Raw genomic sequence first — 27,868 nt, forward strand, 5'->3', positions numbered from 1 at the left:
AGCAGCTACGACGGCACTGGGAAAATTTCACAACAGCCATTTGGTGGCCTTTAGGGAAAAAGGCCGCACTTCTCAGTCTAATGCCTGACAAAGGAAACTCAACTTCTATGGAGTCAGTTAGACCAAGAGACAAACCCATGAGAGACCACTTTCCTGAGACTTTTATCTTTGAATACAGTAACTGCTGCCTCTGTCTCATTTGCATAACTGACTGAACCACCTGATTCTTGTGTTCACTGTCTACCTCTCAAAACATGCTCCCTCAAGCTAGTACATTATGGTATATAATGTATGTACAATTCATATACAATATATACATAAAACAAAGAATGTTAAGAAATACTTCTTGGAATGTTCAAGATGGGTATATAGCTTCTGATCTATCTGAATATTCTACTCGATCTCAATTTCCCTCAACAAGTTCCAGGCAAAGACTTAAATTATTTTATAACAACACTGAAATCTAGGTTACACATGTATGCCAAAACCGCTATAAATATAACAAGGGTTCCAAAATTAATATAAAATGAATAGGCTTAAATATTTTTACTCATTAAAATTACACAAGAAAATCGCTTTTCAGCCTTTTGGCTAAGATCAAGTGTCAAGTTGTACAAGAAAACAAAAATAAATTAAAATTGTACAAAAAAGTCAAGTATTAGGATTTCCATTAAACATAAAAGGATTTCCTTTTAAACATTCTCTAATTTTATTTTCTGGGTTCTGAGCTTGTTAGCTGATGTTTTTGATCTGTAAAAATACAAAACAGTTGGTGGTTAGGGTTCAGGCTCTGGAGTCCAACAAATGTGAGTTCAACTGTGGACTCAACACTTAATAGCTGTGTGACATGGAGCAACCACATAATTTCTCTCAGAGTCAGTTTCCCTAAATGTAAAATGGGGTTAATGACTGTAGAAGGTAAGACGAGGATGACATCAGATATTTTAACAAGGTCCTTAACACAGTACTTGGCAGTTAGCAAATCTTTGTTTAATTTTAGTACCATAATGCTTGTTGATGCAAGTAACATTTAAAATGTAAGTATTGCAAAATATTAAGCAACTAAGGGAGGGGTATGCTTTATTCTTTGATATAAAGAAGACACTCAAGAGAATGAATACAATTAGTGTACAATAATGACTCATCGTCTATTCAGCTGCTGCCTATATTGTCCTCAAGTGACAAAACAAAACATACTAGCAAGATAGTATTCCGTGAATAAGATGATTCAGGGCTATTTGATTGGAGAGAAAGTGATGGAACAACTTAAGTTTCCTCCCTGCACCCAGGAGGAGATGATGGGCTTCCTATGAGACAAAGGGTTTACAGTAGCCTCCCTCCCACAGGACTTGTGACAATCGGAGGGAGAATCTCAGCTGAAAGGAAAAGACCAGAAGGCGGTGGGAGACGAAATGTAAGAAGAGAAATAAGGCTCCAGTATCTCTGTCCGACTCCTCCGGAACGTGCTGCAAAACCATCAGAGGGGTCCACACCCCTCCTCCGCCACCCCCTCCCCAAAAGGAAACCCGCCACGGATCCCGGGTGAATCTCTGGCGCGGGGAAGATCCCGTTACCTCTCTGAGCCCGAGGGTCCCCACCGGCTTGGGGAGAAGGGGGTCCCTGGAATCAGAACGTCTGCAACCACAGCATCACAGCAGCCAACATGGTCCCCGGGAGGCAGACGCAGGCGAACTCCAATCCTCGCGCCCCCGAGTCCAAGGGTGGGGGTCTAGATCAAGAACCCCAAACGGAAGGCCCGACTCCTAACGTAGCGAGGTCGCCAAGGTGGCCCGAGCCCTGCACCTGTGACGCAGGGAGGGGCGGAGGGACTGAAAGACTTTTTGTCCCGAAACAAGAAAAACAAACTTTGAAGACCATCAGCATTTGCTGGATTGAGAAGACGCGGGACGGCCCCCTCCCGTTTTGGTCACCCAGGCTCTGCCTCTGCCTGCCCGGACTTGCCCTCCGGCTCGCCCCGTGGACTCCGAGGCCCCGCCCCAGCCGCGCCGCCGCACAAATGTCCTATCAGAAGCGGAGCCCCAGATGCGGTCACCAAACCGGAAGCCGCTGCCCAAGGAGCTGTTCCGCCAGCTGCACCGGGCGCAGACACAACCGCCACTGAAGGCCAAGGAGGCCCTGACATCATGAAGATGACGAGCGCGTACGCCGTCGCAGCTCCAGGCCGTGACGTCATAGGGATAATGTGCGCAGGCGCAGTGACGCTCTGGATGGGCTCTGGCGCGTCTTGCAAGGCTGCGGAGGACTCCTGGGAGCCCTTGTAACAGTGTGACTACAGACACAATTCCCATTAGCCTCCCAAGGCAGCAGGTGCTCTTTGCAAGTGGTTGACCCATGAGAGTGGATTTCGTCTCTGAGTGAGAACCGAGAGCACATTCTGTACTAGCTCCTTACTTGGACCATGAAACTCGTCTTCTCTCCGCTAGGCCTGCTCACTAGCAAGTGACAGCCTCATAGAGTTCTGTTTTGTGTCTGTAAACAGTGGTACCAACACTCATCTCACTGGTTGGTTGTGAAAATGCCCAGGATTGAAAAGGGCATCTTCCCTCCCAAGTGTCTGCTGTTTCCTTTAAATGGAAAAATAGGCTTTTGCAAAACTGCCTAAGACTGTCCTTTCCTATTTGTTTCTCACGATGGTACAACTTTGATGTGAATTGTCTCTTAATACAGAAATAATACATAATTCACAAAAATACATAATATATAATTCTTAATACAGACATAAAGAGTTGCATGCCCAGAAATCAACTCTGAACTCTTTTAGTGTCCGTTCAAGGATTCAAAATAAAATAATTTGGCAAATCTTTATTCAGCAACAATACAGTAATTGTGCTAGGCATTCAATACTGAGATGAAAACAAACTCAGTTCACATATTCCAGGAACTGTTGATTTCTACCAATGTTTTGTTATGGTTTGTCTTCTTTCATGGAGAATTGAGAAATTATCCATGAGGATGGGGGGAACAAGTTAGAATTATTTCCTCTTAGCATAAAATATTGTTGCTTTAAGATATGGTATTTTAAGAAAGTGGTATTTTGCTGCAACGGACTCAGAACATCTTAGAGCTGTTAAGTGCCCTTAGGAGCACTTAGTCTACAAAAATCTCATTTTACAAAACTGACACTTATTTAATTCACAGTATTAGTGTGTAGTAGAGCTAGATCTAGGGCTCCTTCTAGCCTAACAACATTCAGTGAATTTCCTTGTGTGTCTAATTCACCTAAGTTTTCCAAAGATTTCTCTGAAATCAGCTATGAAATTTTAAAGTCACATGATACTCTTGTGATGATAATTTCTCTACCTGCTATTCAACTTAATTATCAATTTGTCTTGGAGTAGCACCCAACAGTGTTGGTAGAAGACCCCCCCCCACAGTTGCCCATCTTATGAAAGGGCATTCGTCTGTGCACATTTGCACCTTGTTCAGCATCTACTGAGCTCCTACAATGTCAGACTTTGCACTTTATGTTTTTGATTAAGAGAAGAACCATGGATTATGAAATCAAACTCCAAATTAATTCAAATCTTAGTCTTCAATTTACCATATTTTAACCTTCCTAATGCTTGGTTCAAAGATAATCTGGGGTTTTTCATTAAGTATCTTCTAGAGTTGTGATCATTAGTTTACTTATGTAAGTAGTCTACCTTAGTGCCTAGCATTTACCAGGCAACAAACAACAAGAAGCTATTATCAAGAGCCTTTGACCTGGAGCTCTCCATCTGATGGAGGATACATGTTTATTTGTTCTTAAATATGAAATATTCTTTGTATATATAAAATAGGGTACATGGCATAGGGAATGACTGAGGGAGGGGGACAGACATCTGTAGAAAAACAATTTAGTACAACTTGGTGCCCAGGGGGATTGATAGTGAAGCTATTGAAGGATCCCTGGGTGGCTCAGTTGGTTAAGCCTCCAACTCTTGATTTCAGCTCAAGTCATGATCTCAGGGTGGTGAGATAGAGCCCTCAGTTGGGCTCCACGCTCTGAAGGAAGTCTGCTTGAGATTCTGTCTCTCTCTCTCTCCCCCTCTGTGCCCCACCTGTGCTCTCTCTCAAAATAAATAAATAGAATCTTAGAAAAGAAAAATACAGTGAACCTAATGAAACACCAGCTTCAAGGGCCCATTTGTGTGGCCACTTCCCAGGCCCTGGACCCTAGCAATGTGTCCCCTGGTCTTGTGCTTTTGTAAAATTTGCAAAAATAAGATAATCTTGCATTCCTTTTCTTTGAAAGACCCTCTAAATCTCCCCAGGTTCAGGCCTCTGACAGAGGTAGGAGACGGCAGGTTTGGGAGAAAACAGAAACAAAACGAGTTATGCACGCCTTTTAAGTACTCCAATATCCTCCTGACTCTATTAGGCAGACACGCTTTCTTATGTAATTAATACTTATTTGTGTGCACGCTTAGAACTGTGTCCGGAAGGGAAATCTGGTGCGTTACGAACACTCACCCTGAGGACCTCGGATGAGGGGCGGAAGGATTCCAGGGTCGACCCCCTGGCGCAGAAGCCAAGGGGTAGCCCACCGCGAGCTCCGGTGCGCCGGGGGCCAGGCTCCAAGGTATCTTGTCCGTGCGGGCCACCGTCGCGGGGACTCCCCCGACTGCGGTTTGTGCGCATGCCCGGGAGGGCGGGTCGGGTTCTCACTTAGGGGAGGAAGGCAGAGAGGAGAGCAGGTGATGTGGGAGCCGGCGGGGATATTTGCCGGCGACACCGAGCGTGGGCCGGAAGTGGAGGAGCCGAGAGCGGCGCCGCAAGAGCTCCGGGCTAGACCGTGGCGACGGCGGCGGCCCCTCGGCTGGCGGAGGACGATGAGGAGCGACGGAAGCGGCGCGTTGGGACGCTGCTGCGCGGCGCCGGGTTCCGAGTCCGCGGCCAACTGCGCAGCCTGCGAGCAGGTCTAAGTAAGTGCGGTGCGCGGTCGCCGAGCCGCGGGGTGCGCTCCCGCCGGGGGGGACGCGGGGGGCGGCCGGCGGGGCCTCCCCTGGGCTGGGGGATCCGGACGGGGGCCGGGGGAGGCGCCCAGAGGGACGCCCAGCGTGGACGCAGGCGCGCGGGTTACCGACGGCCCCGGGGTGCCGTGCGGGGACCGGACCTGGAACCGGTGTCAGAATCCGGGCCGCGGTGTTCCCAGTAACGCGCACAGACCGGTACTGGGAGACCGCCCCTCCCCGCCCCCACCCTCCCACGCCCCGAGGAAAAGTGAACCAGAAAATCCCCAGCTGCTAGGGCGCAGGGACCTGCCACTCACAGGTTTCGACCTGCGGGTTTCACGGCAGGACGTTTGGGGTGTCTAGGAAACAGCGGGAGCGCACCCCGCACAGTCGAAGCCCATCTTGCTGTGGATTTCTGTCAGCATTTATTTTCTGCAAAATGCATCACTCGTGTTATTGCCCAAGGTGTCATGACCAAAAAACCAGGTCTTTTCTTCAACACTTGTTTAACATAGGTTTGCTAGGTAGTAGTAACGGAGTAGAAAGGCACAAGACGATATGGGCTCATGTTTAATTTTCATGGATCCCCTCCCAGTTTCTTTTGGCACGGGTTAATACTTCTTTGTGTGCATGCTTAGTTTAATTATTGTCTTTTACTAAAAAGTTAAATTTTATTTCAGGAGGTAACAATTTGCTGTTACCTATGTCATATCATCTCATAATTACCCTACCTAAAACACAGACTGCTCAATTCAGTAATTGTGGATAGACTATGTGCCAGGCACTGTCTACTGAAAATACAGAATCGAATAGATGAAGTCCCCGTCATCAAGGAACTCCCAGTCTATGTAAGGCGGATGAATTAATTATACTATAGTAGTAAGTGCTGCCACTTACTTTGTGTACAAACTACAGAATATGGAATGGTTGCTAGTAAGGAGAGGTCCAGGGAAGGCTTTCTGAAGGAGCTGCTACCTGAGCTGGGTTTTGACAGAAAAATAAGGCATTGCCCTAATTACTTCTGTGCGCAAGTACTCAGGTATTCTCTGGTGAGTCTTATCCATTATTTAATCCAAGTCTAGCAGAACTTCTAGTTGTACTTTCACTTACCCGGCTTTGGTGGATCATGAAATACTTTAAATTTTGTCTTACAGACATAGCTGCATACACACTACCTATTACATTTGATCCCAGCAGTTTTTTTAATTACATGTTTCATCTCCCCTTTATGTATGAGGAAACCTGTATTTAGAGAAGCTAAGCGAGTTGGCAAAAGTCACCTAAGTAATAACAGACTGAGCTGGAAAACATGCCTCTTTCCACTGCACCACACTGCCTCCCATGGGTAGTGGATTTGAGATGATGAGTGTAAGCCAGCCTCTGGCTATCTGTACCTCTGGATCCTGGTGCCCCGCGTGCCTTCTCAGGCACACCTCTGGCCCCTTGCCCTCTGAGTGATAGGATTTACGAACCAAGTTGTTCTGGGTTAACAGTATCACTTAGTGATAGGTTCAGGAAGCTGTCAGGCCCAGTGTTTTCCTTTGATCTCCCCTCTCTCATTTCTCATCTCAGGGGAGTCTATTTCTCTTTCTCTCTGTTTTTTACTAATTTAGGCCTCAGTTATAACTCAGATTCTAAAATCTTTCTAATTCTTGTTTAATGACCTCAGGAATGCCCGAGGCCCATAGATAACCCTTCCTAGATTTAGACCAAAAAAGGTTGTAGTTTTTCTAATTCTTCTAATTAACATTTTTTCCTCTCCAATGATAAACTTCATAATGAATTATTGCATTTTATGTTACTGTTTCTTATATGTCTTAATTTCTATAGTAGTACATTCTAAAGTTGCAAAGGTGTAGTATTTCTAGGACGTGAACTATATGCATTAATGAGTTGGCCTGAAAATCATTATCAGAAAATAATTTTTAAGTTACATGCATCTAGTGTATAGTCAAGTGTCTAGAACAGTACCCCCTTCATAAGTTGGAAACTTCCTAAAGTTCATTATCAGTCTTAATTCTAACATTGCTATTTGCGTTTTTAGCCTTTGTGGATCTTTTTAAATAATTTTCTTTGTTACAGATATTTATAATCTCAGAGCAATGTGATTGGCTTCCACAGTGACAATGATCTGTCATCTTTGTTCTGTCAGAGTTGACTGTATTTGCCAAGTCTTCCATGCTTCAAGTAGAGGGGAAAGCACAAAAATGCTTCTGTGTGGCTGCCTGGTACATATGTCTGAGATACCTGCTCAGGCAGGTTTAAATCCCAGTTCAAGATGCTCTGGGAATGATTCAGTTCCTATCCAACATTTCCACAGGCCGTTGTTGTTCATTTGTCCCAGAGGACTATTAGTACACCCTTTTCATTATTGATGACATGTGGGTACCCATTAGGGAAGTAGATAATTCATTCTGTGGTGTCTCCAGCACACTGATAGCTGCTTGTGTTTCCACGTCAGCTGTGCGTCTGGCATGATTTCTTCACTTCCCCCTGCTTAGCAGAAAAAGAGATACGTTGATACAGGAAAGTTGAACCTGAGTTCTGTATTACTGGAAATGGGGTTGCAGACTGAATCCCCTCAGTACTTGATGAGCAGCAGGAGAGACCCCTTGCTGTTGCCTTGTGATCTGGCTGTTAGCAGTGACACACGAATTTGCTGTCTGTGTTTTCAGCCTTCACTTGAACCTGCACATTGTTCTGTCACTTGGAGGTATGCTTTTTAACAGACGATCAGCTTTTATTTTTAAACAAGCTCCCCCCCAAATTACCGATTTTAGATGGACTTAAGGGCCTTTAAAATAATAGTACATTCATGACTGAGGACTTTTTCCATTGTATGTAATTGGTGAAACCTCAGTCAGATTGTTTGGGGGAATTTGTCTTTCACATACAAGTAAACATCTGTCCTTTCCAAAGACCTTGTACTGTTGGCAGAATCACTAATCATTATACACTGTATAATACCACGTAAACATTTGCAATTAAAAAATAATTAGGATAATTAGCATTTACTTTTTTGTTGTGAGAATTCCAACCTTTATTAAAATATAATTTTAAGTATGATTGAAAGAATAGCATATTTGTCTGATTTACTCTGCTAGTTATTGATACAATGATCGTCAAAATGTATTCATTCCCATAGTTTGAGTTTTAATTCTTGATATATTTAAGTTGTTTTTATTTTTCTTTATCATTTGTGGATAAAATATAACTGGATAAAGAACTGATTTGAATAGATTACCACTTCAGAGGGAAGTGATAATATTTTTTGGCAAGGAGGAAGTTGATGTGGTTGTTACTCTAGACTTGAAATTAATCTTTAATGTAGTGTTTGCCATTGTGTACATTACTTTTTATTGGAGAGACTAACCTGAGTTCCATTAACTAAAGCAAAAACAAGACATTTCAGAGTTCATAGAAACTCATGATAGTTCCTTGTATATTCCTGGCTTTCCTTTCTCCCCTCCCAGTAATTACACAGTCCTAAAACATGCTATGTTTTATGTGAAGTTTGCTCAGCGAAAGTTATTTTCTACAACTTTAACTGTGTGTGCTTTAAAAATATGTTACTTTGACAATAGTGGTCTGGAAAGGAGACCGAAAATGTATGATGAATAAAATATTTCACAAACCTCAATTGAAATATAAAATCACTGTGTGCACATCGGGGATTTCTAGAGACTCATTTTTAATCTTGGTGCATACTTAACCCCTCTCACTATTTTTTTCAGTTACTTATTAAAGTCATATAACTGGGCCCTCCAACCTTCTGCTGTATTATTTAGCAAAGACTATTTATAATCTAATGCTTATTTTCCAACTCTACCTGTAATTTTTCTGTCACCTATAAAGTAGAATTTGTGAGACCTTAGGGATTATTCAGGTAACAGCTTCCTTCAGCAAATGTGGAAACAGAAACCCAAGGTAAGAAAGTGGTGTGTGGGAATAACCATTCAAAATGGGTTGCCACATCTAGATGTGGACTTGGCTAGTGATCTGAGCATGTCTGAAGCAGCATTCACTGAGTACAAGCCTCACCCAGAGTGACAGAACTTTTGCCTGGGCAGAAAGTTCTCTCTCCAAAGTTTGTCATCTATCTTCTTTTTAGNCTCCAATGATAAACTTCATAATGAATTACTGCATTTTATGTTACTGTTTCTTATATGTCTTAATTTCTATAGTAGTACATTCTAAAGTTGCAAAGGTGTAGTATTTCTAGGACGTGAACTATATGCATTAATGAGTTGGCCTGAAAATCATTATCAGAAAATAATTTTTAAGTTACATGCATCTAGTGTATAGTCAAGTGTCTAGAACAGTACCCCCTTCATAAGTTGGAAACTTCCTAAAGTTCATTATCAGTCTTAATTCTAACATTGCTATTTGCGTTTTTAGCCTTTGTGGATCTTTTTAAATAATTTTCTTTGTTACAGATATTTATAATCTCAGAGCAAACTGTGATTGGCTTCCACAGTGACAATGATCTGTCATCTTTGTTCTGTCAGAGTTGACTGTATTTGCCAAGTCTTCCATGCTTCAAGTAGAGGGGAAAGCACAAAAATGCTTCTGTGTGGCTGCCTGGTACATATGTCTGAGATACCTGCTCAGGCAGGTTTAAATCCCAGTTCAAGATGCTCTGGGAATGATTCAGTTCCTATCCAACATTTCCACAGGCCGTTGTTGTTCATTTGTCCCAGAGGACTATTAGTACACCCTTTTCATTATTGATGACATGTGGGTACCCATTAGGGAAGTAGATAATTCATTCTGTGGTGTCTCCAGCACACTGATAGCTGCTTGTGTTTCCACGTCAGCTGTGCGTCTGGCATGATTTCTTCACTTCCCCCTGCTTAGCAGAAAAAGAGATACGTTGATACAGGAAGGTTGAACCTGAGTTCTGTATTACTGGAAATGGGGTTGCAGACTGAATCCCCTCAGTACTTGATGAGCAGCAGGAGAGACCCCTTGCTGTTGCCTTGTGATCTGGCTGTTAGCAGTGACACACGAATTTGCTGTCTGTGTTTTCAGCCTTCACTTGAACCTGCACATTGTTCTGTCACTTGGAGGTATGCTTTTTAACAGACGATCAGCTTTTATTTTTAAACAAGCTCCCCCCCAAATTACCGATTTTAGATGGACTTAAGGGCCTTTAAAATAATAGTACATTCATGACTGAGGACTTTTTCCATTGTATGTAATTGGTGAAACCTCAGTCAGATTGTTTGGGGGAATTTGTCTTTCACATACAAGTAAACATCTGTCCTTTCCAAAGACCTTGTACTGTTGGCAGAATCACTAATCATTATACACTGTATAATACCACGTAAACATTTGCAATTAAAAAATAATTAGGATAATTAGCATTTACTTTTTTGTTGTGAGAATTCCAACCTTTATTAAAATATAATTTTAAGTATGATTGAAAGAATAGCATATTTGTCTGATTTACTCTGCTAGTTATTGATACAATGATCGTCAAAATGTATTCATTCCCATAGTTTGAGTTTTAATTCTTGATATATTTAAGTTGTTTTTATTTTTCTTTATCATTTGTGGATAAAATATAACTGGATAAAGAACTGATTTGAATAGATTACCACTTCAGAGGGAAGTGATAATATTTTTTGGCAAGGAGGAAGTTGATGTGGTTGTTACTCTAGACTTGAAATTAATCTTTAATGTAGTGTTTGCCATTGTGTACATTACTTTTTATTGGAGAGACTAACCTGAGTTCCATTAACTAAAGCAAAAACAAGACATTTCAGAGTTCATAGAAACTCATGATAGTTCCTTGTATATTCCTGGCTTTCCTTTCTCCCCTCCCAGTAATTACACAGTCCTAAAACATGCTATGTTTTATGTGAAGTTTGCTCAGCGAAAGTTATTTTCTACAACTTTAACTGTGTGTGCTTTAAAAATATGTTACTTTGACAATAGTGGTCTGGAAAGGAGACCGAAAATGTATGATGAATAAAATATTTCACAAACCTCAATTGAAATATAAAATCACTGTGTGCACATCGGGGATTTCTAGAGACTCATTTTTAATCTTGGTGCATACTTAACCCCTCTCACTATTTTTTTCAGTTACTTATTAAAGTCATATAACTGGGCCCTCCAACCTTCTGCTGTATTATTTAGCAAAGACTATTTATAATCTAATGCTTATTTTCCAACTCTACCTGTAATTTTTCTGTCACCTATAAAGTAGAATTTGTGAGACCTTAGGGATTATTCAGGTAACAGCTTCCTTCAGCAAATGTGGAAACAGAAACCCAAGGTAAGAAAGTGGTGTGTGGGAATAACCATTCAAAATGGGTTGCCACATCTAGATGTGGACTTGGCTAGTGATCTGAGCATGTCTGAAGCAGCATTCACTGAGTACAAGCCTCACCCAGAGTGACAGAACTTTTGCCTGGGCAGAAAGTTCTCTCTCCAAAGTTTGTCATCTATCTTCTGTTTAGGATCCTTGGGAGCCTGAAGAATACTGTGTTTTTATTAAAGATATTTCTCTTCCAGAATCTAGCAAGCTTTAGCAACCTGTATATATTATAATGCACAAAATATTTAAATTAATGTAGTACATTGTTCTTTGGGGGGTATTTTTCAGGTTTTATTTTATTTTTTATTTTAATTCCAGTATAGTTGGCATACAGGGTTATATTAGTGTCAGGGATTTATTCTGGGGATGCAAAAATGGTTCCGTATTCTCAGTCAACATGATGCAACACGTTAACAAAGTGAAGGCTAAAAATCATAAGATCATTTTAGTATTCAGAAAAACCATTTGAAAAAATTGAACGTCTGATTTCATGATAAAAACTCTCAACAGAGTGGGTATGAGGGGATATATTTCAACATAATGAAGGCCATACATATATTTAAAAAACCCAAAAGTAACATCCTACTCAGTGGTGAAAGACTGAATGCTTTTCACCTAAGGTCAGGAACGAGACAAGGAGGTCCACTTGCCCCACTTTCTTCCCCATAGTACTGGAAGTCCCAGCTGTAGGAATCTTCTTCAGTGTGGCTTTTGCTGTCCCTTAGGAGAGCAATCTTCAGGTCGATTTCTGGGGTGTTGAGGATGCTTTGATAGTTATCTAAGTTCTCCCCCGTAGTACGTCATTCTTAATTTGAAGGATACAAGTTTCTGGAGGAGAAAGACAGTAAGGTTATGTAGTGAGGCACTATAGAACAGTGGTTTTCAGTCTTTCTGGTCTCAGAACCTCTTTATATTTTAAAGAATTATCAAGAATGCCGAAGTGTTTTTGTATATGTGTACTGTAGAGAGAGATATTTACTGTGTTAGAAATTAAAGCTGGGAGTTTATAAAATATATAACATCATTTTAAAGTGGTGGCAAAAAATTCATTACATATTAACATATTTTTATCCAAAACACCTGTTCTGAGGAGTGTGGCATTGTTTTACATTTCTGTAAATATCTCTAATGTCTCCTTAACAGAAGGCAGGTTATCATGGGTCTGTATTCATTCTCAGGAGGCAGGTTGTTTTAGGTGAACTGTGCGAAGCAAATCAGGCGCATACAAACCTGTAGTTGTAAAGGAAGGAGTATTACGGATGTTCTTCGATATTATTGCACTACTCGACAGATGGTAGTTTCTTAAGGGTTAGTTACATTATGGAATCTGAAACTTGGATCAAAGAATTTTTATTTTTGTTACATTAAAATCTATTGGTTTATCGTATAATGAATTTTTTACTCATGCTTGAATACGTGACATCATTCATTGGTCATTTGGAAAATATTTGTTTGCTGTGTTGGGCAGGTTCTTTCAAATGTTGATAATTTAAAAGGTTATCAAAAATGACATTTGCTGGTATCACCCCTACCCCGATGCCATCAGAAAAGTCCCTGAAGTCATGGAAAACTATTAGCAGTTTCACATTCATTTTCTTTTTCTTTTTTTTTTTTTTAATTTTTTTTTTAATTTTTTTTTTTTTTTAAAGATTTTATTTATTTATTCAACAGAGATAGAGACAGCCAGTGAGAGAGGGAACACAAGCAGGGGGAGTGGGAGAGGAAGAAGCAGGCTCATAGTGGAGGAGCCTGATGTGGGGCTCGATCCCATAACACCGGGATCACGCCCTGAGCCGAAGGCAGACGCGTAACCGCTGTGCCACCCAGGCGCCCCTCACATTCATTTTCTGTAAAAAGTCTGCCAGACACCTACGCCTGCATAACCAGTTGTCTTTTTAAGTAAAAATGTTGTCACCTACAAACAGCAGCTAGTTCAGCACACAATCAGAATTTCAGTACATAGCGCAGTGCTTTTTGTGTCCTTCCCATTTTGTCACACATTTGTCACACAAAATGTTAAAGATATGTACTCACTGGTTGAGATATAATTAAATTAATAATTTTTACAGTTTTTTCAGTGACATTCTTAAGTAAAACTGGCTTTTCCCCCCTTTCCTGGAGTTCATGAGGATAAAGAATAGGACTCCCGCTCTTGGTGCCACTGCCTTAATTGTTGCTAAGGTGGCTGCAGTCCTACCCAGCATTGGTTTTGTACCGTTAATGCAAATAGTGAAAAGGCAAATAGTGTCTTAGTATAATTATAATATGGATCTTAAAGATACCTCAAAAGGGTCTTGGTGGCCCCAGGAGTGTGCAGTGCAACCACCTTTTGAGAACCAGTGGCATAGAAAGATCTGAGGCTTAATAGGGACCTTAAAGATCATCCGGTTCAACTGCTCTGATTTCCTCGACTCTGTGATTGCCAAGTATTTACTTAGATTATGCTTGAATACTTCCAGTTTCTGTGAATAATTGTGCTAAATGAATAAAAGTAAGTGGCATAGACAGCTATTTGATGGCAGGTAAGAGAAATCCTTAATCATGGAGTTGTGCTTTGACCTGTTTTTAAAAGTTTGCATAAATTTCCACTTGGTTTCTGTAAGTAAGCAAGCATGATGAAAGTAGGAGATTACTCAAATTAGGTTGTAAAGGACACATAGTTATGGTTTTATTTTTCTTTTTCTGTTTTTAAGGGCAGTTGTGATCTTTGTTTTCCTTCGTCTGCTCTATAATTAAATCAATTTATGTTAGATATGCACTGTTCTATATGCGCCTGTTTCCTGAGTAGATCATGAGCTACTTGAGAACGAGCGCTATGCGTTTATGAAATGTAAATAGTCTGCAGTGCCCAAGCACGTAGTAGGGTCTGTACATATTTGTGGCATTGTCTTTAATCTTTAAGTAGTATGGTGGGATGCTGGAATCTGATGAGGCTGGGAAACCAACGGTGGGACCGCGTCAGTGGCCCGTGCTGGGTTGGAGAACTCCCATGGCGATTTGTGGTTGTGTTCTGGGGACTTGAGTCATTGAGGAAGTGCATGACTTTGGTACTGGTCTCTCCTTCTTTTGAGCATCAGCTGAGACAATATTTATTTAAATATTTTCCCTTAGAAATGGAACCATTTGCAATTCTCCAAGGGCATATGTATGAGGGAGAGCATGAGGTGATTAATGGAATCAGGTGAGCACGCCTGTCACTCACTTGGTTGACTTATCACTCCGCTCACCCTGTAGCCAACGAGATGGTTCTGACAGCTTCACGGCTTCAAATTTTTTTTATTTTTAGTCTTAAATTGGTGATTGTACACTCATAATGGTCTGGTATTTCAATACCTGAAGCACATGGAGCCCTGAAGGTTTTATTTAACTTGTTTTATTTAAACAAGTTAATCAGGACCATAAAATTCTCAAGGTGATCACCACCAGATCTGTAAGTTCTGTTCATGATTAAAGTGCTTCTGTAGTACATCGAGGTGTTACTAATATTTCAAAACCATTCTTTTACAAGAAAATCTATCATATCTACTTTGTCTATACATTATGATAAACGTTAGTAATGCTTTCAACAGATCTTTTTTTTTTAATTTTTTTTTATTTGAGAGCAGGAGAGAGAGAGAGAGCACTTGCAGGGGCAGACGGAGAGAAGCAGACTCCCTGCGGAACTGGGAACCTGACATGGGGCTCCGTCTCCTGACCCTGTGGTGATGACCTGAGTCAACATCAAGAGTTGGCCGCTGTACTGACTGAGCCACCCAGGCGTCCCTGAAAAGATTATTTCTTGAGAAGTGCTTAGTAATATCAATTTGATGCCTCTGATCACTTCATCTAAATAAAAAGCACAAAATTATTTTTAATGTTGATTTTTTTCATTCAAAGTCAAGTCCTGTGCATGTTATAATAATGTGTTTATTTTTGAAACTGTAACACATTAATTAAATTTTAGTTTACATGTTATTATGTATTGAACTCCAGAATTTCACCTGTGTTTTTAAAAAAAAGTATTTGTTTGCACATCATGCTTTTTTTTTTCGTAATTAACATAAAGCATGCAAAATGCAAGGTGAGGAGAAGGATGTGGTTATTTGTAGATAAGTTTGAGGTGTCAGTGAACATCAGGTACTCAAGGAACAGATAAATTGAGATTGTAGATGGAGTAGACATTGAGAATTGGAATAAGTTATACACAAGTGTGATAGTTGGAGCCATGAGAAAGAATGAGATGGTTGAGGGAAGGGAGATAAACGGATAGGACCTTGGAAAATACCTACATTTGGGGGTGTATCAGAGGGAGGAACACTGGGATTTGAGTAAACTGGAAGCTGAGAAAGAGTCAGTGTTTGGTGCTGCTGAAGATTGTGGTGTTACAGTGTGGATTGAGAAAAATCCTTTGGATTTATTAGCAATTGAGGTTTACTTTTTATGAGAGATCGTGTTGAGGGCTCATTCATCAGATTCTCAGATATTAAGTAGAGAGTTCCTGGAGTGGTTAAAGCCACAGGTAGATGGATTTTAGAGACATTTGACATGTGAAACTTGGTGTGATAGCATGGCAAGAGGAGAACTGAGAAATGGGAATATGTTGGATATTTAAGATGTAGGCATAAGCATGGAAGATGAGAAGATACTGGTTGACTGAGTTTCTGTTGTCTATAGGTCTAATGCTCTTTCCCTCTAAGCAACTCTTCTAGTTAGTATGAACTTTGGTTTAACTTTGAATATATTAAACTCATCATTTCTGTTGGTTGGTTAGGATACTAAGATGGTCTCAGCAAATGCATCTGAGCATACAAAAGAACCTGACAGATAATTCATCTCTTTTGGCAACACATTTCATAAATGTTTTGCCCCATAAAATGTACTCTAAGGTATAACCAGTTGCCTTGCTTATTGTCCATGACCAACAGCAGTGGTCTCAACAGCACACTCTCAAGACCCGATAGGCCATACCTGGCACTTTCTCCCCCTTCTTGAAAGATATGAGATGGAAAACCCAACATGTCGGCATCAGGTGTGTTGTTCCTAAATAATAGCTCAGGCTGGTGGAGAGATGACATGTGGGTGGGAGCAGGTCCCACCCTGACTTAGCTGCTTCCTGCTGCATGGCAAATAGTATCTTTTGTAATAGCACGTGGGCATCGCATCCAGGACTCAGCAGAGAACACGTCTGTTACAAGTCATATGCCCCCGGAGAGAAGGCCTTCTTTATACTTCCTACTGGACATGTGTAGCCCTACTCAGTGTCTGCTCCATCCATATGTAGCTCACCTCTAGGGGTCAAGTTTACCACACAAAATGTTGCTTAGAAAAAGCTGGCATCCCACTTTTATGAGGTTTCCAGGGAAACAGTACTAGAAGGTTAACCAGAAGTCATCTTTTTCATGCCAGAGAAAAGGTTTTGTTAACTCTTTACTCACACTAAGTTATTGACAGAATATATGGAAAACTTGCATACCACTAGCTGCAGGATCTATGCAGTGGATGTACTGGAGGCACTCTTCATTTTCATTTCATTGCCTTTCATGACATCTGGGTCTATACGAAGTTGTTTTTACATGCCAGCGGATGGCTCCCATAATTTTATTTTGCTGATAGTTTCAACACATTTAGTAAATAAAAAAAATCCATCCCTTTATTAGGTTTGCTTGCTCCAGTTCTTTAAGAGCATAGAAGTGTGACGCAGACTAGGGAGCAGAAATTATTAGCAAATTGGATTAGGTAAAAATAGGCAGTCTGTGAGTAGAGGTCGCTTTCTAAACCACCAATACGCAAAAGCATATTAAAGAGAAGACAGCATACACACTTCAGAGTGTTTTTTATTCACCTGTCCTTAAAGTTGATTTCCATTTGATATTCCTCCAAATGGATTGACTTTGATTCTTTCTTACACAGTTTAAAATTATAAGATTATGTTTGTTTATCACAAAGTCATTTAGTTAAGGTGACTTTTCAGGAATGTTTTGTGGAAAACTGCAAATTTAATGCCTCTTATTTCAAAAGTGGACTCAAATATGCCATTTTTCTGATGTCCAGTCCTAAATATATGCCCATTGCTCAGAATACAGTTATGTTTTCTCTGAAGTCTAGTAATTTAGATATATTACTGGATTGTTCATTTAGAAACTATTTTAGTCTTGAATATATGTGAAATGGTATACTACCCAGTTAGGGATACGTAGTGAAAAAGAGAAAGACAGTTCTTGGCCTTATAGATTTAAATGCAGTATTGTATATTGAAATTAGAAACTAAAGAGGCTATTTTAAAAAGATAATTTTTCAAAGTTTGAATAATTGAAAATTGTAACTGTCTTTCCCTATGTATTTGATACATATGTACATATGAAATATTGTAGTAGTTTTTGTTTGATTTGAAAATTGGTCAACTCTTGATTATCCAGGATGTCGGGACCCTTATCAAATTTCTAGATTTCCTTGGTACATTCTGATGTTGACGTTAATTTGAGCAGAACGCGGTTAGGAGCATAGTAGTACAGCTAGAAATACTAGTCACGAAAGCAAATAAAGTTAACCTGTCTCTATAGCATTTGTAAATTAGCTTCATTTGGTAGTGCTGACTGGCCTTATGTGTAGGCATTTAAAGAATTCTCATTCTACTGAAAAGGAAATTCGGACTGGAAATAAACACAAGATTATTCAGGAAATGTATGGTAGAGCAGTGTTTAGGTTGATGAAATTTTACTGTGTTTTTTTCCTACTAAGGCACGAAATAAATGGTGTTTGAGTTACTCATCTCTCTGATAACTGTCATAAATGATTGGCTTTAACCATGAAAAAGACAGCAAAATTGTTCACTGAAGAAATAATCTTAAATGGTATCTTATTTTCCAAATAGTATATTGCTCTAGTATATTTGTATTTTATCCCAAACCCTGCTAATCCTAATCATTACACAAAAATTTTTTTTGTTTTGATGTAAAAAGTTAATGCTGGTGTGATTTCACATTTCTCCAGTACACCTTTTGGGTACAAATGAAAATCATTGATATCACTTATAATTAAAAAAATAAGAATAAAATTAAGTAAACATTAGATGAAAAGTTTTAAGTGGGCCAGATGTGTTGTTGAGACTTATCCACTGTGTTGAAGGAATATAGAGTAGCCCTGTCTGATCTAAGCTTGTTGATAAATATCTGTCATAGGTTGTAAAGGTTCTGTATTACCCAGAACAATCTACAAAAAATTGATAATTGATCTGGAACAGTTTTCGGTATTGAATTTAATTGGCTTATTAGCCTCTTTCAATCTGGTTTTTAACCAGTTCTTGACACCTACTATTCCGGTGTTGCTTCTGTGATCCCTCACGTGTGTGCATCTCTCTGGCTTACCGCAGTGCTCATTGTAATAAAACTTGCTACAACTGGGTGGCAGTGTTGATTTCAGAGAAATTGCAGAAAAATGTTACGTTGTTGGTGTGTGTTCTGAGTCATTTGAACAAGAACTCAAATTTGAAAGTCTGTGTTTAGCAAGATAGTAAGCCATGTTTGGTGAGCTAATAGTGAAAAATCAAATCTGTTAAGTCATCTAACTCATCTTTATTAGCCAATCTAATTTAACTTGGTTTTATGATTTTTTTCAGTGTTTAATTCAGTGAATGAAAGTGTCACATTTATTAGCTTATGGAATACAGCAAAATTTTAAAAAATCAATCACTAACATTTATTAAATTTAATAATAACTTTATGGTAGTTTTGTTAGTAAAGAGAATTTAATATTTTTTAAAACTTAGCAAATATATAGATGACTGCTACATAAGAAAACTTACAACACATCTCACCTTTTTTGCCTTTTTAAGGCAACATGCATAAACTTTTTTATTTGGTAACCAAAAAAATTTGACTTGAATCACTTTTCTTCTGTATTTTCTTTTATCAGTCATAATTTTAAAAAGGTTTTTCTCCAATAAGTCATTTTCTTCATTTATCTCTGGTTCTCAAATGGAAATGCTATGTCTGTTGTTTCACACTTATTCCCCAGGTTTTTATGGCCTTATCAGTACAATACATCATAGCAACATGTTTTGACTCAACTGATAACTAAATTGCAATAAGGGCTGTATGAAAGATTGTGTATTATTTCTTGATACTGGCAATCTGAAATTTCTGAAATTTCTTTTTTGATGTGAACAACAAATTATCCAACTTTTTCTCAAAAATAATACAGTATTAGAAACCAGTGGTTAATTTAAATAGATTGTTTAACTGTGAAAACCTCTAGGTAGAGAAGAAATATTTTATTCTTTAGTTTGTTTAGTTATAATTTATAATGTGAAAAAGAAAATTGACAATAAATTATATCATATTGGCCTTGATTGGTTAGAATATGTTAACCATCTCTTATTAAAATTTGCCTTCAACCTGCCTCGCTCAGTAAAGTTGTAGGATACACAATCAATATACAAAAATCTGTTGTTTTTCTATATACTTATGATTATCAGAAGGAGAAATTAAGAAAATGGTTTTATTTACATTTCCATAAAAAATAAATACCTTGGAATAAGTTTAATCAAGGAGGTGGAAGACCTGTACACTGAAAACTCTAAGACATTAATGAAAGAAATTGAAGAAGACAGAAATAAATGGAAAGATACTCCTTGTTCATGGGTTAGAAGAATTGTTATAATGTTCATATTACCCAGAACAATCTACAGATACAGTGCAATCACTATCAAAATTCCAATGGCATTTTTTACATAAAGAGAACAATAATCCTGCAATTTGTATGGAACCACAAAAGAGCTTAAACAGCCAAAGCAGTCTTGAGAAAGAAGAAGCTGGAAGCATCACACTCCCTGATTCAAACTATATTACAAAGCTCTATCAAAACAATATACTGGCATAAAAACAGACACATAGATCAGTAGAACAGAGTAGATTGTCCAGAAATAAACCTACACACAAATGGTCAGTTTATTTATAGCAGAGGAGCCAAGAATATGCAGTGGGGGAGAGGTCAGTTTCTTCAACAAATGGCTCTGGGAAAACTGGATATCCACATGCAGAAGAATGAAACTGGACCGCTGTCTTACACCATAAACAAAAATTAACTCAAAATAGATTAAAGACTTTAAGACCTGAAACCATAAAACTCCTAGAGGAAAACTTGGCACTAAGCCCCTGAAATCTATCCTGGCAATGCTTTTTGTATCTGTGACACCAAAAGCAGGGGCAACAAAAGCACGAAATAATTAAATGGGACTACATCAAACTAAAAAGCTTTTGTGCACAGCAAAGAAAACCATCAACAAATTGAAAAGACAGCCTACTGAATGGGAGAATATATTTGCAAATGATATATCTGATAAGGGGTTAGTCTCCACAGTATATAAAGAACTCACATGACTCAGTAGCAACAAAACAAACAATATGATTATGAAATGGACAGAAGATCTGAACAGACATTTTTTCCAAAGAAGACATACAGATGGCTAGTAGGTACATGAAAAGATGTTCAGCATCACTAATTGTCAGGGAAGTGCGAATCACAAACCACAGTGAGCTATCCCCTCATACCTGTCAGAATGGCTATTATCAAGAAGACAAGAAATAACTGTTGGCAATGATGTGGAGAAAAGGAAACCCTCGTGCACTGTTGGTGAGAATGTTAATGCTGCCAGCCACTATGAAAAATAGTGTGGAGGTTCTTCAGAAAATCAAACATATAACCACCATATGATCTAGCAAGGCTGCTTTTGGCCTACATCAAAAGAACATGAAACCATTGGCTCAAAAAGATATGTGTATGTTCATTGCAACATTATTTACAACAGCCAAGATATGGAAACAACCTAAGTGCCCATTGATGGATGAAAGGATAAGGGAAATGTGATACATACAATGAAATATTACCAAGCCATAAGAAAGAATGAAATCTTGGCATTGCAACAAAATGGATGGACCTGAGAGCATTATGCTAACGGAGATAAGTCAGAGAAAGACAACAACAACAACAACAAAAATCTAAAAAAACCCCCCAAAAACCCAAAACAAAAAAAGCAAACCCAAACCCCAAGTTTATAGATACAGAGAACAGATTATCGGTTGCCAGAGTCAGGGATGGATGAAGTGGGTGAATGTACATACTTCCAGTTGTAAAATAAATAGCCATGGGGATATGATGTACTGTTTGGCAGCTATCATTAATACTGTATTGCATATTTGGAAATTTTAAGAAAGTGGTTCTTAGAAGTTCTCATCACAGGAAAAGAAAATTTTTTGCAACTGTGCATGTTGACAGATTTAACTAGACTTACTGTGGTGGTCATTTCCCAATATATATAAATCTCCTTACGTTGTACACCTGAAAATAATGTTACATGTCAAGCCTCAATACACAAAAATGTTTTTTTCTCAGCCTGCCTAGCTCACTGGTGGGCACACAAGGAGCTTTGGGGTCATGCTCATTGGCCTCGGGCCTCTTCTACCTGAGGAGCTGGGGGCACAGCACTTTACTTATGCCCCTGAGCCTCCATTCCCTCATATGAAAATTTGGGAACGTGGCATCAACTGATTTTTCTGTCAAGTCAAGGAGAACGCATTAATGAAAGTACCCAGCAGTAATTAAGCACTTTTTAAAAAAATGAGTGTAATTTGATGAATATTCGTGTTTCATAAATACAGCAGTGGAAGGAGAAAGGAGACTGTTGAGAACAGAAGGAACAAGGGGAATTAGAGCAACTGTGGATGGACTGATGTAGCCTTCCAAGCATTCTCCTAGTACCATAATTTATTATATCATGGATCTAACTTTTAAAATAACATATGTCAAAATACTGATTCTCTCTCTCTCTTTCTCTTCAGGATACTTACGGAGAGCAACCATGGAAAAGTCCTGGATGCTGTGGAACTTTGTTGAAAGATGGCTAATAGCCTTGGCTTCATGGTCTTGGGCTCTTTGCCGTATTTCTCTTTTACCTTTAATAGTGACTTTTCATCTGTATGGAGGCATTATCTTACTTTTGTTAATATTCATATCAATAGCAGGTATTCTATATAAATTCCAGGATGTATTGCTTTATTTTCCAGAACAGCCATCTTCTTCACGCCTTTATGTCCCCATGCCCACTGGTATTCCACATGAAAACATTTTCATCAGAACCAAAGATGGAGTGCGTCTAAATCTTATTTTGATAAGATACACTGGAGACAATTCACCCTATTCCCCAACTATAATTTATTTTCACGGGAATGCAGGCAACATAGGTCACAGGTTACCAAACGCGTTGCTTATGTTGGTTAACCTTAAAGTTAATCTTTTGCTTGTTGATTATCGAGGATATGGGAAAAGCGAAGGAGAAGCCAGCGAGGAAGGACTCTACTTAGACTCTGAAGCTGTGCTAGACTATGTGATGACTAGACCTGACCTTGACAAGACAAAAATTTTCCTTTTTGGCCGTTCCTTGGGAGGAGCAGTGGCTATTCATTTGGCCTCCGAAAATTCACACAGGATTTCAGCCATTATGGTGGAGAACACATTTCTAAGCATACCGCATATGGCCAGCACTTTATTTTCCTTCTTTCCGATGCGTTACCTTCCTTTATGGTGCTACAAAAATAAATTCTTGTCCTACAGAAAAATCTCTCAGTGCAGAATGCCTTCTCTTTTCATCTCTGGACTCTCTGACCAGTTAATTCCGCCAGTGATGATGAAGCAACTCTATGAACTCTCCCCATCTCGGACTAAGAGATTAGCCATTTTTCCGGATGGAACTCATAATGACACGTGGCAGTGCCAGGGCTACTTTCCCGCCCTCGAACAGTTCATCAGAGAAGTCCTCAAAAGTCATTCTCCAGAAGAAATGGCGAAAACTTCCTCTAACGTAACAATCATATAATGTTGTTCCTTTTGATTCATGCACTGTATTTTAATTTGTGCAGAATGATAAAGAATGTTCCTTTCTAGAAGTGTGTTATGTCTGTACTTGTCTGAAGAGTGACATTAAACTTTGAAAGGACTTCAGTGCTCCTTTGAGATGATCCAAATAGTTTTTTACATTTGAAGAACTAGAATTCTTGGGATTCTTTCATACGTTTTCATCCAACCTTTCAATGTGGTTATGGATCCATACCTTTAGTTTAATATGCCAGTGTAATAGCATATTGTATTCAAAAGTTTCTTGTTGCCTAAGTGGTGTGTGCTCTGTGACACTTGGATTAATGGCGGGGTGTGGAAGGAGATTTGTGAACGAGAAACCTTTGAGTATCTGCCTTTAGTAAATACCAGGACAATCATGGTAAGCAAACGTAGTCTGTAACTGCATTCTTCCCCTTAACAGTTAAAATGAAATGCATGATGGTATTTTATTCCTTGAATTATGCAATGCAATGTTTTTAATGTAAATACTACTGGTCATATACCGATGTATATGGTAACCTGGATCATATCTATTTTTATGTAAACTCTATTTTGTTCTTGGCAAGAAGTGAAATTGAGGCCTGTGTGCAGGTTGCCACTGACTTTTGCTCTGGTGAATGCTGAGATCCAGTTTTTTCTTACGAATAAATGGGACCCCATTTTCCAATATAAATGTACCATGTTTTGTTAGGTACAGTCTGGATCATGGCATGTAAAAATAGAAATTTAGAATTTTACTGCAGCTTTGATGTGCATATTTGAACTTTTTAACATTTGTAATTTTGGTGGCAAAGAGAATTTTAGCTTCTGTCAGTTTTGTACGTCTACAGCTGAACCACTAATAGCAGTCATAATGACAATTAGAACTTGTTTAAGAATTAAATTAGCAAGTCTTATCATTACATGATTGTACATGCTATTTTACAGAAATTCCCACATTTGATTTTTAAGTCCAGTATCTAGGTATATCTAGCCCACTAAAGTCAAGATATCATTTATTGGACTTTCTGAAAATAAAAGTTACAAAAACAAAAGCAAAAAAGCTGTTCTTTGATTTAATGTTTCAGTTGTTACGATAGCACTCAAAGACAGTTGCAGGAAGTCTTATCTATTTTTCTCCTACATGTAGGAATGTAGGAGTGAAGGAACTCTAGAGCATTTTCTTACAGAATCTATTACCACATTAACAATTAAGTGGCTGTAAGTGAGAAGTAGCATTTACACGTGTCGAAGAGTAAGAAAAATCCTACTTAAAAAAAAAAGAGCCCCTAAAACTTGCAGGATTTACCTTAAAAAATATAAGCTATGAGGTATGATTGTGCTAAGTTGTTTCAAGTTGTCCTCAAAAATTAGGGGTAATTGAGCTCTGTACATTACATTATGTCAGCTTTAATGTACCATATTTTGAATATTTTAGCTGTATTTATTGGCCTTGTGCAAGCAGCTAGGGCAGAGAAATAATGGGTCAATGTTCTTGACCTTAATTTTAAAATCTTTCCGTGGAGATAGGGCTAGAAATACTTTTGCCAAATCACAGTCTTATTCACTTTATGTCAGTATTTAGAAAAAAATACATTCTAGCAAGTATGATTTCTGAAGGACACTGTTTTTCTATAAATTATTGTTAGAAAGTCATGCTTTAAAAAAAAAGTTGGTGATGCATATCGTGGAAGGTGTATTTTTGTGTATAAATTCACCACGATTAAAGGATACTTTTCATCTTGTCAATCATTGCTATGTAGAATGACTATCCTGAGTAGTAATGTGTTAAAAAGAAAAGAGTTAATACAACAAATGTAGTGTCCTTAGACATGAGCTTACTTGGCACACCTTAGACTTGTGTCATTCTTTAAAGTTTACAGAGTGTCTTTGTGTGTTCTCATGTGATTATTTAGTCTATTGCTTGTGGAGGGGTTTATCAACTTTAGTTGTAAATATTATGCTGATGAAGGATAAAAGCTTTTCTTCATCGGTGTTTTGTTCTTATGCTGCCTTTTTTTTTTTTAAGGGTTTATAAAATTTTGTTTTTGTTTTCCCTAAAACTAAGATTTCAAAAGTTGTAGAGTACTTGTGTCCATCCCCACCTCCATTCCCTTCGGATTAAGGGGCGTTTCTTCCTGTCGCAGAGGGAAGAGGCTGTGTTTAGGGTTGTAGTAGATCTTTCTTTCCTGGCTTCTCTATTTGACTCTTCCTTAGATGGGAAGAGGGTAGAAAACAAACTCTTGTTAACAGCGGTCTTTGAAGCCCATAGCATCATTTTTTCAAAATATGTCTAATTTTGTGGCCAAAACAATTGGTCTTAATAAAGCATGAATTCTTCATGGGTCACTCCTTTGGACCCATGTCTTAGTGGGGATAGAAGTGTTTTTGCCTTGTGTATTAATTCCTGGCTCGTTTTGTAAGAGGAGCTGTAAGAGATTATGAATGAATTTTAAGTTGTTAAGGTACTGTAAATTTGGAAATCCTAGGATGATTTTAAATATGGCAAGATACATTTTATTTAGATCAAAATCCATTATTTTAAAAGGGATTATTGGGGGGAGGGATTGGCAAAAAGAATATGAAAAAGGATATTGCAAAATATGGGGAGAAATAATTTGTGACAGATGAAAGCTAAAAGATACTAAATGAATAGAAATAGCTGGAAAGGGAGTGTGACCTGGTTCTTGAATGTAGATCCAGAAAATAATTAACTGAAGAGATTGGCAAAAAAAGGATACCTAATAGTGCAAAACAATACAGTTGTATGCAAGGCGCCTCTAACCAAGACAGTGACCAGAGCACCTGACATTGCAAATACTTTGACTGTAAAATGGATATTTTTGCTGAAATGGTATTTTCAGTTTTGTTACTGGGCAGCTTAAGCTTATTTTTTCATGATGAGCTGTAGATACTTGGTAATTACCCAAGTTCCAGCTTTGGTAATATGCCAGTTACATTCTCTTATTGAGAATTCATACCACTGGATGCTTTTATATTCATTTCTTATTTTTGCAAGATTTGGTTTGAGGTGGGGATAGGTTTGTATGGTCAAATTACAGAATGAAGGCCATGTTCAATTTTATATAAATTTTCTTGCAATCTCAGTTTAAGGGCATTTTTTATTATTGAGTCCTTCTCTTCCTTAAGGTTGGGAAAAAATAAGGTAAACTTTTAAATAGGATGTCACAGAAGTCACTTTTAAAATTAGGTCATGGTTGAGATATACTGAACTCTTGCACTGACCTCCCCCCCTTTTCCCTATTATGTTTGACAACAATAATGAAAAAAAAAAAAAACTGTGAGAAATATTCATTATGATGCTTTCGGATTATCCACTTAAATTTATGTGTTTTCATATCACTCAGGTAAAGTTGGAAACGACAGAGCACAGACATCTATTTTTTAAATCAGTAGGGTAGAAAATGAAAAGCACTTCTGTTTATTTGTATTACCACATATGCACATCATCTTAGCTAATCAGAAATAATATATTCATTTGTATAGCAAAATAAATGCATTCATCCTGATTANGTCTTATCATTACATGATTGTACATGCTATTTTACAGAAATTCCCACATTTGATTTTTAAGTCCAGTATCTAGGTATATCTAGCCCACTAAAGTCAAGATATCATTTATTGGACTTTCTGAAAATAAAAGTTACAAAAACAAAAGCAAAAAAGCTGTTCTTTGATTTAATGTTTCAGTTGTTACGATAGCACTCAAAGACAGTTGCAGGAAGTCTTATCTATTTTTCTCCTACATGTAGGAATGTAGGAGTGAAGGAACTCTAGAGCATTTTCTTACAGAATCTATTACCACATTAACAATTAAGTGGCTGTAAGTGAGAAGTAGCATTTACACGTGTCGAAGAGTAAGAAAAATCCTACTTAAAAAAAAAAGAGCCCCTAAAACTTGCAGGATTTACCTTAAAAAATATAAGCTATGAGGTATGATTGTGCTAAGTTGTTTCAAGTTGTCCTCAAAAATTAGGGGTAATTGAGCTCTGTACATTACATTATGTCAGCTTTAATGTACCATATTTTGAATATTTTAGCTGTATTTATTGGCTTTGTGCAAGCAGCTAGGGCAGAGAAATAATGGGTCAATGTTCTTGACCTTAATTTTAAAATCTCTCCGTGGAGATAGGGCTAGAAATACTTTTGCCAAATCACAGTCTTATTCACTTTATGTCAGTATTTAGAAAAAAATACATTCTAGCAAGTATGATTTCTGAAGGACACTGTTTTTCTATAAATTATTGTTAGAAAGTCATGCTTTAAAAAAAAAGTTGGTGATGCATATCGTGGAAGGTGTATTTTTATGTATAAATTCACCACGATTAAAGGATACTTTTCATCTTGTCAATCATTGCTATGTAGAATGACTATCCTGAGTAGTAATGTATTAAAAAGAAAAGAGTTAATACAACAAATGTAGTGTCCTTAGACATGAGCTTACTTGGCACACCTTAGACTTGTGTCATTCTTTAAAGTTTACAGAGTGTCTTTGTGTGTTCTCATGTGATTATTTAGTCTATTGCTTGTGGAGGGGTTTATCAACTTTAGTTGTAAGTATTATGCTGATGAAGGATAAAAGCTTTTCTTCATCGGTGTTTTGTTCTTATGCTGCCTTTTTTTTTTTTAAGGGTTTATAAAATTTTGTTTTTGTTTTCCCTAAAACTAAGATTTCAAAAGTTGTAGAGTACTTGTGTCCATCCCCACCTCCATTCCC

The 27,868-nt window shown here is 38.3% G+C and overlaps 2 protein-coding genes across 4 annotated transcripts in view; one reads left to right on the forward strand and one right to left on the reverse strand.

Annotated features, from left to right (window-relative positions):
* LIG4 (DNA ligase 4) overlaps nucleotides 1-4,631 on the reverse strand; it is a 66,691-nt gene extending 62,060 nt beyond the window's left edge. The window contains exon 1 of one of the 3 annotated variants that reach the window (XR_002142030.2): nucleotides 4,477-4,585. The gene's annotated coding sequence lies outside the window, so the exon portion shown is untranslated. Of the gene's footprint in view, nucleotides 1-1,574; nucleotides 4,437-4,476 lie in introns of those variants that run through there. The other 2 variants (XM_011220553.3, XM_002915860.4) reach the window with 2 other exon arrangements.
* Nucleotides 4,632-4,663: 32 nt separating this feature from the next.
* ABHD13 (abhydrolase domain containing 13) lies at nucleotides 4,664-25,018 on the forward strand. The gene is made up of 2 exons (XM_034665462.1): nucleotides 4,664-4,928; nucleotides 22,098-25,018. The coding sequence occupies exon 2, from the start codon at nucleotides 22,118-22,120 to the stop codon at nucleotides 23,129-23,131; it is 1,014 nt and encodes a 337-aa protein (XP_034521353.1). The 5' UTR covers nucleotides 4,664-4,928; nucleotides 22,098-22,117; the 3' UTR covers nucleotides 23,132-25,018.
* Nucleotides 25,019-27,868: the final 2,850 nt, after the last annotated feature.

This window comes from Ailuropoda melanoleuca, chromosome 7 (genome assembly GCF_002007445.2).
Source record: "Ailuropoda melanoleuca isolate Jingjing chromosome 7, ASM200744v2, whole genome shotgun sequence".
Lineage (NCBI taxonomy): Eukaryota > Metazoa > Chordata > Mammalia > Carnivora > Ursidae > Ailuropoda > Ailuropoda melanoleuca.